This window comes from Oncorhynchus masou, chromosome 1, assembly GCF_036934945.1.
Source record: "Oncorhynchus masou masou isolate Uvic2021 chromosome 1, UVic_Omas_1.1, whole genome shotgun sequence".
Lineage (NCBI taxonomy): Eukaryota > Metazoa > Chordata > Actinopteri > Salmoniformes > Salmonidae > Oncorhynchus > Oncorhynchus masou.
In genome coordinates this window covers 22297430-22314667 of record NC_088212.1, presented here as the reverse complement: position 1 = coordinate 22314667, position 17238 = coordinate 22297430, and the positions used below count along the sequence as shown (strand labels likewise).

The 17238-nt window shown below is 42.6% G+C and overlaps 2 protein-coding genes and 1 long non-coding RNA gene across 4 annotated transcripts; 1 reads left to right on the top strand and 2 right to left on the bottom strand.

The window, feature by feature from the left end:
* On the bottom strand, positions 1-4267 carry LOC135538594 (probable peptidyl-tRNA hydrolase). The gene is made up of 5 exons (XM_064964506.1): positions 3990-4267; positions 1267-1486; positions 1020-1119; positions 874-919; positions 1-621 (listed from the first exon to the last, which is right to left on the bottom strand). The coding sequence occupies exons 1-5, from the start codon at positions 4173-4175 to the stop codon at positions 358-360; spliced, it is 816 nt and encodes a 271-aa protein (XP_064820578.1). The 5' UTR covers positions 4176-4267; the 3' UTR covers positions 1-357.
* A 112-nt stretch (positions 4268-4379) lies between these two features.
* Positions 4380-8317, bottom strand: LOC135538507 (natterin-3-like). Its single transcript, XM_064964425.1, has 3 exons — positions 8183-8317; positions 7479-7593; positions 4380-6006 (listed from the first exon to the last, which is right to left on the bottom strand). The coding sequence occupies exons 1-3, from the start codon at positions 8300-8302 to the stop codon at positions 4910-4912; spliced, it is 1332 nt and encodes a 443-aa protein (XP_064820497.1). The 5' UTR covers positions 8303-8317; the 3' UTR covers positions 4380-4909.
* Positions 8318-11559: 3242 nt separating this feature from the next.
* LOC135548316 (uncharacterized) lies at positions 11560-13110 on the top strand. 2 transcript variants are annotated; one of them, XR_010456809.1, is made up of 2 exons: positions 11560-11908; positions 12482-13110. It is a non-coding gene; the product is annotated as an uncharacterized LOC135548316 (long non-coding RNA). The 2 variants fall into 2 exon arrangements; XR_010456807.1 differs by having other exon boundaries at positions 12436-13110.
* The last annotated feature ends 4128 nt before the right edge of the window (positions 13111-17238 follow it).

Sequence of the window (17238 nt, the reverse complement as noted above, 5' to 3'; positions counted from 1 at the left end):
TGCTATTGGTATGATGGTTTTATTGTTTAATCATTCTAATATCATGTCTTGGTCACTCCTTGGACCTTTTACATAATTGTAGATTAGGCCAAAAAAACAAAGAATGCATACTATTCTAGGAGATGCAATGATTATCTTATGCATATCTACACTTTTGGTCTTTGAAATGCAGTGTGCTTACTTTGTATTCATTTCACATACATCCCAAACCAGATAATAAATAAAGTCCCAATAGATAAAAACATGTTCACACTTTCATGTTTCTGTAAGAGGCAGCTTTGTTTTAGCAGCAGCAGCAAAGCTACTATCAGAGTGTCGTCATAGCTTCACTGGCTCTGTCAAAGTCTCTGGTCAGTCTCATGTCTGGCAGGTTGTGTCCTTTGCTGGAGAAATTGAGCAAACCCTCCGTTTCCCAGTCTGTAATGCCGGTCTGCCTCCTGGTGGCAACAGTGGAGACTGCACATCCTCGTCAGTGAGCTGGGAGAGGAGAATGTCCACACTCTGCTCTAGAACCCCGCTGAGAATCTTCTGCTCCTCCTGAGAGAAGCGCCCCAGAACATGCCGGTTCACTAATGTTTCACCCGATGGTCTGCCAATCCCAACACGGAGTCTGGGCATCACCTGGAGGGCACAGGATAGAAAAGTACTATTCTATCTTGAGGAATAAATGTGTATTTTTACCCTGAGAAATACATTTGCATTTTTACCCTGCTCTCACCCCCCCCCCCCACCAGTTCCCTTTGACAAACATGACATTGCTCTGGACTGTATAACACTTTCCCCAAATTTGTCAAAGGGAAACGTCATCTCTCATCACTCAATTCCTCCTAATGTGGGAAGGGAGAGTATTTGTCTGTGTGGAAAGCTACTTACATCTGTCTGCAGACACTCAACACAGGACCGCACACCATTGTGACCCCTGTCAATCAACAACATATAGAAGGAGCACAAAGTTGGGAGGATCACGTTGTCAGATAGCATCATTAGTAATGCCGATAACTGGCAGGGAATCAACTCACCTGGCGCTCCCTCCTCGTTTCATAGCAAGCTTCCCAAGGGCCTTGTCCAAGTCGTCATGGACCAGGAGGATGTGCTCAGGCTTGATGCTGTATTTAACCGCTTGATCCAAGGTCATGAAAACAAAACAATATCATGAACAATTCATTTACAATTGGAATAGCTCACTTTTGTCATAATTCCTCTGACAGTCAAAACTGAAAATTCATAAAATGTCAAAAGAAATCAAGAAGACACAAGAATCCTCACCTGCTTTGGCCACAGATACACCGTTTATGTTCATCAGTAGTCGTGGTCGGAGAAGCACAATTTGGGTGTCCTGGATGTCAGATACGATGACCTCACCGGAAACGTGCCTATCGCCATGCCAGCTTTCAGCTAACCTCAGCCGGGCAGCAAGTGCTTCCAGCACAGCCATGCCCACACTGTGGCGCGAACCGTTCATTCCAGGGTTGCCCAGTCCCACAATCTGCACAAGGACAAGAAATACTTATTTTCCATCTTTGCATATTATATTTCTCTAAACGCCACTGGAGAGTACAGTGATCTCCTCCCACAAGAATGGACTGATTTGTGTACATTTAGCCACACATTTGACCTGATATGAGGGTATTAACTAACAATAATAAAAAATCCTGTCACATCCCCCGAATACAACAGGTCTAAGTGAACCTTACAGTGAAATGCTTACTTACAAGCCCTTAACCAACAATGCAGTTCTAAGAAAATATATATTTTTTAAAGTAAGAGATAAGAAAAACAAATAACTAAGGAGCAGCAGCAAATAACAATAGCGGGGCTATATACAGGGGATACCGGTACAGAGTCAATGTGCCAATGTGCGGGGGCACCGGTGTCGAGGTAATTATGTACATGTAGGTAGAGTTATTAAAGTGGCTATGCATAGATAGTAATAGAGTAGCAGCAGCGTGGGGTGGGGGGGGGGGGCATGCAAATAACCATTTGATTAGCTGTTCAGGAGTCTTATGGCTAGGGGGTAGAAGCTGTTTAGAAGCCTCTTGGACCTAGACTTGGTACTCCAGTACCGATTGCTGTGCGGTAGCAAGATCTGAACGCCGACTGCGAGCCAGGCCTAATTGCCCAACATCAGTGCTAATGCTCTTGTGGCTGAATGGAAGCAAGTCCCTGCAGCAATGTTCCAACATCTAGTGGAAAGCCTTCCCAGAAGAGTGGAGGCTGTCAAATACACTATATATACAAAGGTATGTGGACAGGTGTATAAAATCGAGCACACAGCCATGCAATCACCATAGACTAACATTGGCAATAGAATGGCCTTACTGAAGAGCTCAGTGACTCATTGTGGCACAGTCATAGGATGCCACCTTTCCAACTAGTCAGTTCAACAAATTTCTGCCCTGCTAGAGCTGCTCCGGTCAACTGTAAGTGCTGTTATTGTGAAGTGGAAATGTGTAGGAGCTACAGCTGTTCAGCCGTGAAGTAGTAGCCACACAAGCTCACAGAACAGGACTGCCGAGTGCTAAAGCATGTAGTGTGTAAAAATCGTCTGTCCTCAGTTGCAACACTCACTACCGAGTTCCAAACTGCCTCTCGAAGCAACATCAGCATAAGAACTGTTAGTCGGGAGCTTCATGAAATGGGTTTCCATGGCCAAGCAGCCGCACACAAGCCTAAGATCACAATGTGCAATGCCAAGCGTCGGCTGGAGTGGTGTAAAGCTCACAGCCATTGGACTCTGGAGCAGTGAAAACACGTTCTCTGGAGTAATGAATCACGCTTCACCATCTAGCAGTTTGACGGAACAATCTGGGTTTGGCGGATGCCAGGAGAATGCTAACTGCCCCAATGCATAGTGCCAACTGTAAAGTTTGGTGGAGGAGGAATAATGGTCTGGGGCTGTTTTTCATGGTTCGGGCTAGGCCCCTTAGTTCCAGTGAAGGGAAATCTTAATGCTACAGCATACAATGAATGACATTCTAGACAAGTCTGTGCTCCAACTTTGTGGCAACAGTTTGGGGAAGGCCCTTTCCTGTTTCAGCATGACAATGCCCCCGTGCACAAAGCGAGGTCCATACAGAAATGGTTTGTTGAGATCTGTGTGGAAGAACTTGACTGGTCTGCACAGAGCCCTGACCTGCAGCTGAAGGTGGCACAACCAGTTATTGAGTGTAAGGGGGCAATTACTTTTTCACACAGGGGCGACAGGTAGCCTAGTGGTTAGAGTGTTGGGTCAGTAACCGAAAGGTTACTAGATTGAATCCCCGAGCTGACAAGGTAAAAATCTGTCGTTCTGCCCCTGAACAAGGCAGTTAACCCACTGTTCCTAGGCCATCATTGTAAATAAGAATTTGTTCTTAACTGACTTGCCTAGTTAACTATAAAGGTGGTGATAGCTAGTGGGCTAAGGCAGGGTTTCCCATACTCAGTCCCCCCCCCCCACTCTTCAAGGCACACTTATCCAGCATGGTTACCACAGCATTCTGCAGTGATATGCCATCCCATCTGGTTTGCGCTTAGTGGGACGATCATTTGTTTTTCAACAGGACAATGACCCAAAACCCACCTCCAGGCTGTGTAAGGGCTATTTGACCAAGAAGGAGAGTGATGAAGTGCTGCATCAGATTAAGAAATAATAGTACATATTTTGACTAGGTAAGCCACTACATTTAATTTCCATTTAGATAAATTGTAATAATAATTTTAGCAAATATTTATAAACAGTTAATAATGCGATGTTTGCAAACTGTAGGCTAATGTGAACAATATAATGTACAGCATCTGATGCGCCCTACTGACACACTGTCCGCTGTGGTACTACATTGTCACATTATTATATTGTAGTGATGGGCTGCTATGCCAACAGCAACATTGTAACTAGTAGTAGGCCTACGATTATTACATATCAAACTCTGTGAGCAAGAGAAGTGGTTGCAGTGCACTAGACCAGAAGACATTTGTGCAGCAATGTCTTTCCAGAATATTTCACTTACCAGCCTCCGACGAGCATTTGTGTGGACTCCTGCTCCAATGTCCACTATTGGTGCAAAAGGTTCAGTCAGCAACGCTCGGTTTATCAGTTTCGATAAAAGTCGTCTCATTGTAACAAAGTTCAACAGCGTCTTGAAAAACTGTGACACACAATACCAAAGTTTACCAGCAACAGTGACGTGTCTCATGAGTGCAAAAAAGGGAACGTCATAAACACTTGAATCTTCATAACTTCATTGTTGTGTTAATAGCCTACTGTCTGTGACCATCAACATCTCAGATTAAATTATGTACTCCTGACATTTCACTTCAGTTATAAACAAACCTATTTGAAATGTGTATAGCTTTGGATTTATCAATACAATTGTGAAAACAAAATAAGAAACGTTGGAAAAGAGTAAATCTTTTACTGAACTAGACCTGCCATGCAACTTCGACATTAGTCAAAGAGACTGGTGGCCAGAAAAGTGAGAGGGTTCATTGTGACCAACGTCTGGTCTTTTTAAGCGTACCGCCACCTAGCTAGGAGGTTTATACATGCACGTATACACGCCTACACGCTCATAGAAAATGCACAGTGTAATAGTGATTTTTTTACATTTCAGCCTTGTGTAATTTTATGTACTGGAATTATATTTCACTTATAGGCCATTGAAACAAATGATGATGATGATGATGATGCCTACATGAGGTAAATCAAAAAAAGTTCAACAAAATGTTGCACCAAAATCATATTTTTTGTCTGGAAAATGCTTTTCTTGATCACAAAACTAAATTGACTGGCTCTTTTATCTGAATTTGAAGTTACATCAGTTTATTGATGACAATGTATTGTGACACAAGGGTTATAATTTGTTCAGGTTGTGTCTGGAGGGATAGACCACGTGCACATTGGAGTTCTCACATCTAGAGTTCTTCTGTCTCAGGGGTCTGTCTCAGTGGGGTAGCAGGGTATGGCATCAGGGACAGGCTGGCATCTCTCCACCACAGCATTGATCTCCCCCACCTTCACACCATCATAAGTCCCTGTGATGGTGGTCCAGTGGGTGTCTCCGTTATGGTAGGTGCGGCTCAGCCTACCCGTGAAGGGGATGTCGGCGGTCATCTTTCTGCCCTCCATCTGCACGGCACAGGAGTGGTTGGGAGGGACCAGCAGCACCACAGAGATGGAGTGGCTGATAGACTCCACCATGGTGGTTCCCTCTGAGAAGCTCACCGTCTGCTCCTTGGTGAAGTCCACGGTGCCTGGGCTGATAATGGGCACCTTGGCCGTCATGGTGGTGGAGCTGTTGCGGCTCTCCCTGCCGATGTCCCAGGTCTTCTCCACACTGCTGGTCTTCTCCAGCAAGACCTTCTTCTCCACACTGCTGCACTCCAGGTTGGTGACTCTGACAAACTGCATGGCCTCAGGAGGGTGGTTGAACAACTCGATCTGGTCGATGGCGTACTCCACGTGAGAGATGTGCTGGCTGTAGGTGTCCCTGTTGATGGCCAGGACCTGGTATCTCTTGTACCAGTACTCATCGCCCTCCCAAGGCAGGAAGAAGGCATTATGTTGGGTTACAACCTTTCCCAGACCGTATTTGTTCTTGCCGACGTATATCTCAACACCTTGGCAGGTCTTGACAGCATGTTGGGGGACAGCACCGTATTCCTCTTCGATCCACTCCACAAACTCAAAGTTGTCCACATTGACCAGGACTTCGAATTTGGAGGATGAATGCTCCTTGTCAGCGTAGGGGTACTGGCAGAAACTGCCTTTGCTTGCGGTATAGAAGCCTGCTTCGCAGTTGACTTTGCAGATGTAGTCATGTCGTTCGGTGTAACCGTTGTAGATGCCCACAGCACCATTAGGGAGGGACCCTTCCCAGTTAACCCATTTAAGGTTGGCGTTCTCCCCATACATAAACAGGGAATCGGGGAACTGGGGCTCTAGATCTGAGGTCTCTGTCAGTGTGGATGGACTGTGGATGTCCAGATCAGGGACCACATCTTCCAGCAGAGGGTTGAGCCAGGGCTCTGTGATGAGGTACAGAAAGCAAAGGTCATAGGTTGCAATGGAGTATCTTTTGTGTAGTTAAAATCTAACGTATTTGGATTCATTCACTCATTATTGATGAGTTAGTTAAGAAGCTGAGAATAAAAATGGGGCTTCTAGAGAAAAAGGTCCTGCCTCTCGCTGAATAGTAGAAAGCAGATTATTCAGTCAACATTCCAATCGGTCCTAGACTATGGCAACATTATCTTTTTGAGCGCAACTGCCACTTCATTAAAGCCATTAGATGCAGTTTAGCATAGACCACTGAGCTTTATTACGAGTGGCAATTTTAGTAGTCATTACTGTATTCTCTACCAGAAAGTTGGTTGGTCCTCTTTGATGTCACGTAGGTTGATACATTGCTATGTTTTCATTTATAAAGCCCTTTTACAAAAAGTCCCACTCTACAGAACATCTTTACTAAACTTTAGACATACGAGTTACCACAGCCGGGATGGTTAACTCTGGAAATGTCTTTGGTCTCCACTGAGTTAGATAAATCAGCTACAAGTTTTCTTGCAGCTAATTTGTGGTACAATCTTCAACATGTTCTTAAATTTGATGTTTTGGTGCCTCTTTTGTATTTATATTTTGTATTTATATTGATGCATTTTGTATTTATATTGATGTGTGAATTTTCTGTAATTTCTGTAATTCAGAGCTCATCTGTAAAATAGACCTTGGTCTCAGTATGACTCCCTAATAAAATAAAGGTGAAATAAATCAAATAAATACAATTCTTTAGATTGGTTGTCACGGTCTTCCTCCTCTTCATCTGAAGAGAAGAGGCGAGAAGGATCGGAGGACCAAAATGCGGCGTGGTTTGTGTTCATCTTGATATTTAATAAAGAAAACACTGAACACTGAAACACACTATACAAAAACAGTAAACAAAATAACGACCGTGAAGTTAATGAGAACTGTGCTGACACAAGCAATCAACATAGACAATCACCCACAAACAAACAGTGAAACCCAGGCTACCTAAGTATGATTCTCAATCAGAGACAACTAATGACACCTGCCTCTGATTGAGAACCATACTAGGCCGAAACATACAAATCCCAAAATCATAGAAAAATAAACATAGACTGCCCACCCCAACTCACGCCCTGACCATATTAAATAATGACAAAACAACGGGAATAAAGGTCAGAACGTGACATTGGTAGAGAATATTCAGACAAAATGTTTACACTCTGAGACCCAATTGAAGGTTTTTGATCAACGTGTTTGTGTAATAAGCTGTAATACAGGGGAGAGTGGTGGGAGGAGCTCTGGTAGGATGAGCTCATTGTAATGGCTGGAATGGAATTAATGGAACAGAGTCTAACATGTGTAGTTTCCAAATGTTTGATACGGTTCCACTTATTCCATTCCAGCCATTAAACTGAGCCTGTCCTCTTATAGCTCCTCCCCCCAGCCGCCTCTGGTGTAATATAATCAGACTCACTGCTTGGTGCATCCTGCCCCTCCTCCAGCTGAGAGGTGTAGAGCAGGGGGTCAGAGAGGAAGACTGGGCTGCAGAGCTGCAGCACTGCCAGGATGACCAGGAAAGTCAGCCTCATCTAGCAACAAGTGTACACACACACACACACACACACACACACACACACACACACACACACACACACACACACACACACACACACACACACACACACACACACACACACACACACACACACACACACACACACACACACACACACCACAGTCACATCAGTTTACCTATCTCAGATGACATTAGCAGAGTGCTACCCTGTGCTTTTTTAACATTTACCACCTTCAATCTGGAAAATGCTCAGTGTTCCTTGTTGCTGGCATTTCCATATAAATATCCATGCGTTCCCCCATCTACAGTATTTCAAACACTTCATTGAATATACTTCAGTATATTGCTGATGGACTGAATACATTAAGATGCTCATTTGTAGGTCTTGCCTATTATTTACTAAAGAGAATTGGCTTCTGATATCACAAAAAAACTGCCTCTCCAGCTTAGTAAACAAATCCAACATTTGAAATGGCATTGATTGTTTTATGTTCCATGAAGCAGATGCACAATACAGTAAATCCTGATATTAGTATTCAGCACAGAACTAACAGTAATAGAACATGTTATACACATAGGTTGATGTAAAGAAGCTGTGTTACCTTGACAGGTTCCTCCTCCAGTGGTGTGATCTGCAGCCCCTTGCTACGTCTTAAACCTCCCTGCAGGATAATTGCCCCCAATAAAGTAGCCAGTGCTACAGTGAGTGGCCCCATGCCCATTGGTCTAGTACTCTTACAATATAAGAGTCCTCTGCTGCTGCTTCCGCCCCATTACTTTTGGTGTACAGTGCTTATTGTATAGTGATTCAAAAAGTAAAGTGAAGGACACTGCACTAAACAGATACAACTAGAGAAAAAACATTCAAGAGGGAGCTGGTCAACACAAAACAGATCTCCAACGTGCCACAAAGGACAAGGGGCAGCTACGCAAGGAGAGACAACACCAAAAAGGCCCAACCACCACTCACCACTACCCACACTGCACCAACATATGTGGCTGCCGGATCGGCCTCTACAGCCACCTGAAGACCCACAAATAGAAGACCTCATTGAGGACAGTCATACTCGACTCGAGTGATCGCCGATGATGATGATAATAATGATTTGACTATGTAGTTTTGGTGCTCTTGCAGTGGTTGTGTAAGTAATGCTTGAGAGGATACCTTTCTACCCCATTACAGCAGTCAATATGAGCTTTTATATCACTGTACAGGATCTACCGGGAATCACGTACAATATCTAAGAACAAAATCACTGCATAAGAATGGCTTTGGTATTGTAATGCAAGTGAGGTTGTTCTTGGTAAGCAAAGATAAAGAACCCAGTGGTAATATCCTTTAGAGTCCTCCGTTATCGATTATTTCAGTGACTATCACCATTATCACAATAACTATTACCTCGCAGCAACACAGAGATAATATTGTTGACCCTGTCCGGATTAAGGCCAAAAACGTGGAATTGCTCTGATTGGTAAAACCTACTGATGATCACAAGGCTCAAGGCCATCTCTATAAGTCCTTGAACAGATAGCTATTATCAATTACATTATTATGGTAGATTGAAAAGACTCAATGTTCCTCTGCAGATAATAAAACAGATAAGACAGACAGTGTAAAGGTCTTTACATTGATAGAATATGTCTTTGATCATTCATTATCACCGCACTTGTCGACACATTTACAGTGCCTTGCGAAAGTATTCGGCCCCCTTGAACTTTGCGACCTTTTGCCACATTTCAGGCTTCAAACAAAAAGATATAAAACTGTATTTTTTTGTGAAGAATCAACAACAAGTGGGACACAATCATGAAGTGGAACGACATTTATTGGATATTTCAAACTTTTTTAACAAATCAAAAACTGAAAAATTGGGCGTGCAAAATTATTCAGCCCCTTTACTTTCAGTGCAGCAAACTCTCTCCAGAAGTTCAGTGAGGATCTCTGAATGATCCAATGTTGACTTAAATGACTAATGATGATAAATACAATGCACCTGTGTGTAATCAAGTCTCCGTATAAATGCACCTGCACTGTGATAGTCTCAGAGGTCCGTTAAAAGCGCAGAGAGCATCATGAAGAACAAGGAACACACCAGGCAGGTCCGAGATACTGTTGTGAAGAAGTTTAAAGCCGGATTTGGATACAAAAAGATTTCCCAAGCTTTAAACATCCCAAGGTGCACTGTGCAAGCGATAATATTGAAATGGAAGGAGTATCAGACCACTGCAAATCTACCAAGACCTGGCCGTCCCTCAACTTTCAGCTCATACAAGGAGAAGACTGATCAGAGATGCAGCCAAGAGGCCCATGATCACTCTGGATGAACTGCAGAGATCTACAGCTGAGGTGGGAGACTCTGTCCATAGGACAACAATCAGTTGTATATTGCACAAATCTGGCCTTTATGGAAGAGTGGCAAGAAGAAAGCCATTTCTTAAAGATATCCATAAAAAGTGTTGTTTAAAGTTTGCCACAAGCCACCTGGGAGACACACCAAACATGTGGAAGAAGGTGCTCTGGTCAGATGAAACCAAAATTGAACTTTTTGGCAACAATGCAAAACGTTATGTTTAGCGTAAAAGCAAAACAGCTCATCACCCTGAACACACCCTACCCACTGTCAAACATGGTGGTGGCAGCATCATGGTTTGGGCCTGCTTTTCTTCAGCAGGGACAGGGAAGATGGTTAAAATTGATGGGAAGATGGATGGAGCCAAATACAGGACCATTCTGGAAGAAAACCTGATGGAGTCTGCAAAAGACCTGAGACTGGGACGGAGATTTGTCTTCCAACAAGACAATGATCCAAAACATAAAGCAAAATCTACAATGGAATGGTTCAAAAATAAACATATCCAGGTGTTAGAATGGCCAAGTCAAAGTCCAGACCTGAATCCAATCGAGAATCTGTGGAAAGAACTGAAAACTGCTGTTCACAAATGCTCTCCATCCAACCTCACTGAGCTCGAGCTGTTTTGCGAGGAGGAATGGGAAAAAATTTCAGTCTCTTGATGTGCAAAACTGATAGAGACATACCCCAAGCGACTTACAGCTGTAATCGCAGCAAAAGGTGGCGCTACAAAGTATTAACTTAAGGGGGCTGAATAATTTTGCACGCCCAATTTTTCATTTTTTCATTTGTTAAAAAAGTTTGAAATATCCCAAAAAATTTGTTCCACTTCATGATTGTGTCCCACTTGTTGTTGATTCTTCACAAAAAAATACAGTTTTATATCTTTATGTTTGAAGCCTGAAATGTGGCAAAAGGTCGCAAAGTTCAAGGGGGCCGAATACTTTCGCAAGGCACTGTATATCAATTACACATGAACTGCTCTTCTGGGACAATAAAGATTTATTGAAAGAAATCATGCTATTATGCTCACAACTAAATAGTGCTTCCTAATCAAATGATGGAAAGGCCATGTTTGTGCTGTGTCTGTGTATCATTTCACAGGACTGGAGGTCACTGAGATAAGGCTGTCTGATATTTCAGGACAGTCTGCGCAGTTCTAGAACCTTTTTTTAATCTCTGTTAGCTTAATCAGGTTAATAATCCTCATCTTATCTTCAATATATCTGTTCTTCCCTACTGGTAAGATGATGGGGTGCACAACAACAAGAAGCTCCTGAACTATGTCCAATGTGGATTATTTTGTCATCGTGTAGATTGTCATAGTGGGATGTTGACTGTCAAGGACGAGAGAGAGAGACAAAGACAGAGGGAGAGAGACAGAGAGAGAGAGAGAGAGAGAGAGAGAGAGAGAGAGAAAGACTGGCTTACATTTCAGATGATTATAATAATGAAACAATAATACAAATTAAAAGAAGAGAAAGTGACACCTCCACATTCCTCCTCTTTCTTCTACCATGCCAGTCCATGACAGCCCTGAGAGAGTTAGAGTGAGTGTTGTAATTTATGAGTGTCATAAAGGAGCTATATAAGCCTGGAGAACAACAGGTTCACTGCTCCCTGGGGGGACACTGTGAGGGTGTGTGCATTTAGGGCACTATTTCACTATTTGAAATTATACAGTGTGTTGCTGTTCAATGGAGCCTACATCAAAACTGGCAGAAACAATAAGGAATGGGAGTTTGACAGCAATGTCATGTTTAGTTAATGTACATTTGTGTAACATTATAGTTATAACTATAGTCCTTGAATGTTTCCTAATATTCCTCCTTTCCCTGGTCTTTCTCAGATGAAGCTGCCGGTCTTGGTGGTCGTCTCACTGCTGCACCTGGGACAGTCCTGTGCCCAGGCTGCAGACCCCTTCCACGCAGCCTCCGGGACATACTGTAGTGAGGAAGAGCTCCCTGAGACGGAAGGGTAAATTAAACTACATTTGTATACTTCTCTAATTTGATATACTCCTTTTATTCAGTCAATCCCTGCTTTTGACCTCTTAGAAAGGAAAACAGAAAACATTCAAAAGGTCATTCAATGCAAGTTGTTTCAATGCAACAAAAGTAGGTGCATATTGTGACACTGTTTTATTCTGTCTTCTAGTGTCAATCTTGAACCCAGTACTGGAAGATAGGGTCCCCCCCCCACTGAACAGTATAGGTCCAGTCCAGGCCCCACTGACCCCTCCTGAGTTTGAGGACAAACAGAAACCTGCTCCATTCATGTTCGGGGACAATGTCAGGGGGTGGCAGGTAGCCTAGTGGTTAGAGTGTTGGACCAGGAACTGAAAGGTTGCTAGATCGAAATCCCGAGCTGACAAGGTCAAAGTCAGTTGTTCTGCCCCTAAACAAGGCCGTTGACCCACTGTTCCTAGGCTGTCATTGAAAATAAGAATGTGTTCTTAACTGACTTGCCTAGTTAAATAAATGTAAAATATTTTTTTTATATAGCTCAACTTGCAGTGGCTGAGCTTGAATGGTTCTCTCCTCACTGTAGCTGTAGGCATCTACAACAGCTACACCGAACACACAGACTACATCTGCAAATATAACTGCGAAGCCGGCTTCTACACAAGGGGCCTTACTACCAATACCCCTACGGTGACAGAGAGTACTACGTTCCAGATCCTGACCCCCCCACCCGAGACCATGCGCATTTCCGTTATCACCAACAACGAGTGCCAGATGGTGACCATCTCCAAAACGTCGGAGGTGAAGAGCACCTGGAACATCGGACGAACCACCATTCTGGGCATCACCACCGGCATCACAGCCAAGATACCCCCTGACTGGCTCCGGAAGGGTGGAGTTCAGTGCGGAGAAAACCCTACAGTTCAACAGGGGCACCACTATGGTGGAGCTCAACATAACACCCAAACACTCCTGTAACGTGTACATGGAAGGCCGCAAGTTCACATGTGACACATGTGACACATGTAGCACATTTTACACAAGTATTGTACAGTTTGTGGTTCCTGGCCAGGTGTAAACAATGGAAAATGACTGTGATTATTGTGTTCAATTTTTTTTCACAATTTATGTCTAATGAATTAAATGACAGAAAATACAGAACGTACCTGTTTTGAAATGTATGCTCTCAAAAAATAAATGTGTACATATATTGCACGTTGTAATTTAATTCCTTTTTATTGCCTTTTTATCTGCAGCATGGAACCATATTGGAGTTTTTTTCAATCACTTGTGCAATTTTCACAAGTATGTGGTACATTTTCACAACTCTAAGCATGGCTCATGTTTCAAAACTAAACACATTTTCACAACTCTATGCATGGCTCGTGTTTCAAAACTAAACACATTTTCAATTGACTGAGTACAACCAACTGATTCCCACTTGTTCACTGCACCAAATCATTCATTCAATTTGAATACATATTCAATATTCAAGTATCTGCTTTTCAAAATGCAATATTCACTTTACTTTTGATATGATATTCTTGTAATGTGTTAACAACACAATTAACTATAATTTAATCAAATTGCTCAAAACTGATAACTACTGAACCAAAATGCTGTAGTGCCTTGTTAACATATATAGTTCTAAAACTACTGAACACTGTACATTTCTAAATTTGTATCTCATAAATGTATGAATTTGACATCAATTTATGTTGGAAGGTAAAAACAAATCATATATGGATGTGTCTGTAAATACTCCATCATCGTCCTCTATCAGCCAGTGTGGACAAAGTGGAAATAGTCTTTGTGCTTGTGCTACTATTTGGAATTATAGTGTAGTGTACAATGCACTGCTGAAATACATGGGTTGTGTATAACAATATATTCCACTCATCTGAATTCCATTGATACACTGTACGCAGATACATTTCAAGCAGAAAGACAGGAGATACCTTATCAGTTGACAAGTCTATTAAAAAAAGGTGATTTGGCATACTTTACCGTGCTACGATTTTACAGTAGCCAACTGCTTTACAATACTCCTATTTCTGATGATTTGTCCTAAGTGTGTACTATATAAGGATTATGAAACTGTTAGACTGTCAAACAGTATTTGTCAACATGCTCACAATTTGCCATTGGATAGAAATTATATCAAATAAATAGTCAAATACTGTATGGAAAATGATATTACCATGTACTATTCTTTTCAGCACTTCAAAAAGAACAGTTTTGAAATGTGTATGTTGTGTTTTTTGCTATTGGATAAAATGGTGAATTCATGTTTTTTTTTGTTTTTTTTGCACAATCAAAGATTCTAAACATAAGATAGGGGGCATTACATTTGTTTTCAGTTTAGAGTTTTGTAGTCAGAGTTACGAAAATATACCACATCTGAAAAATGTGCCAAAGAAAAAACTTTTGTGGTCTCATAACAGCTCATAACATTGCCTCCATTGCCATTACTATAATAGAACAGGAGGGGGCAGCAACAGCAAAGCAACGGCTTTCAGGGAGAAGGAGTAGACCTGTGTGTGTGTGTGTGTGTGTGTGTGTGTGTGTGTGTGTGTGTGTGTGTGTGTGTGTGTGTGTGTGTGTGTGTGTGTGTGTGTGTGTGTGTGTGTGTGTGTGTGTGTGTGTGTGTGTGTGTGTGTGTGTGTGTGTGTGTGTGTGTGTGCGTACGTGTGTGCGTACGTGCGTTCGTGCTTGGATGTGTGCATGTATGCGTGTGTGTGTGTGCATGTGTGTTTATATGGTTGTGTGTGATTGAAAAAAACTTTATTTTTGGTCACATAACAGCTCATAACATTGCCTCCATTGCCATTACTATAATAGAACAGTAAGGGGCAGCAACAGCAAAACAACGGCTTTCAGAGAGGAGGAGTAGACCTGTGTGTGTGTGTGTGTGTGTTTTGAAGTTTGTGTGAGTGTGTGTGCATGTGTGTGCGTGTGAGTGCGTGCGTGCGTGCTTGGAAGTGTGTGTGTGTGTGTGTGTGTGTGTGTGTGTGTGTGTGTGTGTGTGTGTGTGTGTGTGTCTGTGTGTGCGTGCGTATAAGTGTGTGTGTGCTTGGAAGTGTGTGTGTGTGTGTGTGCGTGCGTGTGGGCTTGGAAGTGTGTGTGTGTGTATCCTCTCCAAAGAGACCTGACTGTCTTCGCTCGTTCTATTACAGTATCAATAAGCACTAACTATTTACTGTGACCATATGCTATGTCTGAGAAGAGAGGTTGATCAGGGTTCTACATGAAAGCTGTGTATTCAGCTGCCCCCATCGCAATATTGCTATTGACAGTTAATGACAGTTATAGACTATTAGTGCCTTCTTAGAGATGGTCCATACAGTAGAGAGGACTGGGATTGTTGTTAATGTGACGGCCAGTCTCTGTCTCTCAGTATAAAACCTCTAGTCTAGAGGAGTAGACCTGCAGCCTCCCTTCACTGTGACTGCACTTACCAGTGAGATGAATAAAAGATGTTCTACTGTATGCCCTCTGTTCTCCCTCTCTCTCATGGCTGAGATGAGACGCTCCAGTAATTCTCCTTCATGTGAAATAATGGCCAAGGTGTGCTCTGTATCACTCTGCATCCTCTCCCCTCATTGATTGTGTAAGGGGGGGGCCAGGTCTGGACTCTGCAGTCGTTGGAATGGGAATGATGCTGTGATTCAGATGTGTGCTGCTTGTGTGACGTAATGCTACCACTGTAACTCAGAACTATAGATGTGAGGTGATTCCTCATAATAGGCCACTCTCAATCCTTTTGAAATGGATACTTTTTTGTATTTTCTAGATTTTCTAAAGTTCAGAATGTAGATTAGAGAATTTCTCAATAAACTCAAAGTTGTTTTGGAATTGACTCGTGTCTTGCTCTAACACTCTTTTAGTTTCCTATGTGAATCTCTGTCCATCAACTAGTAGTGTGGTCTGATAGGCCAGATAAAGCTCCAAAATAGGTGACATAGGTGAGTGAACACTTTCTGCTGGATGACCATATAATTGTGTGCAGGGTGGCAGGGACAAGGCAGAAGGCTTCTTCAGACTTCTTCATTACTGTTTAACTTATAAAGCCATGCTAGTTTTAATGAGACCATAACAGTAGCTCTGAATGATCCAAGTACCCATGGATTTCACTTAGCTTGATATTTAGCGAACTCCATGACAGAAGCTTAAGCAATAGCAGTACACAAGTAGACTACAAATGCATGCTGGGGCAGGCATGCCCTGAGCTTGTGAAGTGAGCGCTACTAGAGAAATACTACTACTGGAGCGAAATTGGAAGCGGGCGAGAAGGCGGACGCTCCAGCCATTGGGAATCTTGCTCCATCCTCCAGTCAAATTGGGCACGCTCCGGTCTTTGTTCCACTCCAGCTCCGCTCCGCTCACATACTCTGGTCCCTCTCAATACATACACACACAAACTCGCGCACACACGCACACACACACACACACACACACATAAGTAAGTATATAGCAAAGTATGGAATGGTGTATGTAAGTCATAGAAAGCATGTTATTGGTACTGAGATGTATGTAGTGGTGATCGAGGCTGTGTACTATAGGCCCGGTGCTTTTAAGCTCTGTACCCTTTAATAGACTTCCAGTTCCTCCTCTCCAAAGAAAAGTTACTCCTGGGATGCTTTCTGATGTGCTTCAATGGATACTGGCCTGAATTCTTTGAAAAAGCCTCTTCTCAAAGTGGGGTCGCAGAACAACTTGGAGGAATGCACCCTCAAACAAAAACATTTTGATTCATTATTTATCTCTTGTTGGTTCTTAGTTACAGTGGGTTGCGAAATTATTCACCCCTTTGCATTTTTCCTATTTCGTTGCCTTACAACCTGGAAATAAAATAGATTTTTGGGGGGTTTGTATCATTTGATTTACTCAACATGCCTACCACTTTGAAGATGCAAAATACTTTTTCTTGAGAAACAAATAAGAAATAAGATAAAAATACTGAAACCTTGAGTGTGCATAACTATTCACCCCCCCCCCCAAGGCAATACATTGTAGAGCCACCTTTTGCAACAATTACAGCTGCAAGTCTCTTGGGGTATGTCTCTATTAGCTTGGCACATGTAGCCACTGGGATTTTTGCCCATTCTTCAAGGCAAAACTGCTCCAGCTCTTTCAAGTTGGATGGGTTCCGCTGGTGTACAGCCATCTTTAAGTCATACCACAGATTCTCAATTGGATTGAGGTCTGGGCTTTGACTAGGCCATTCCAAGACATTTAAATGTTTCCCCTTAAACCACTCGAGTGTTGCTTTAGCAGTATGCTTTGGATCATTGTCCTGCTGGAAGGTGAACCTCCGTCATAGTCTCAAATCTCTGGAAGATT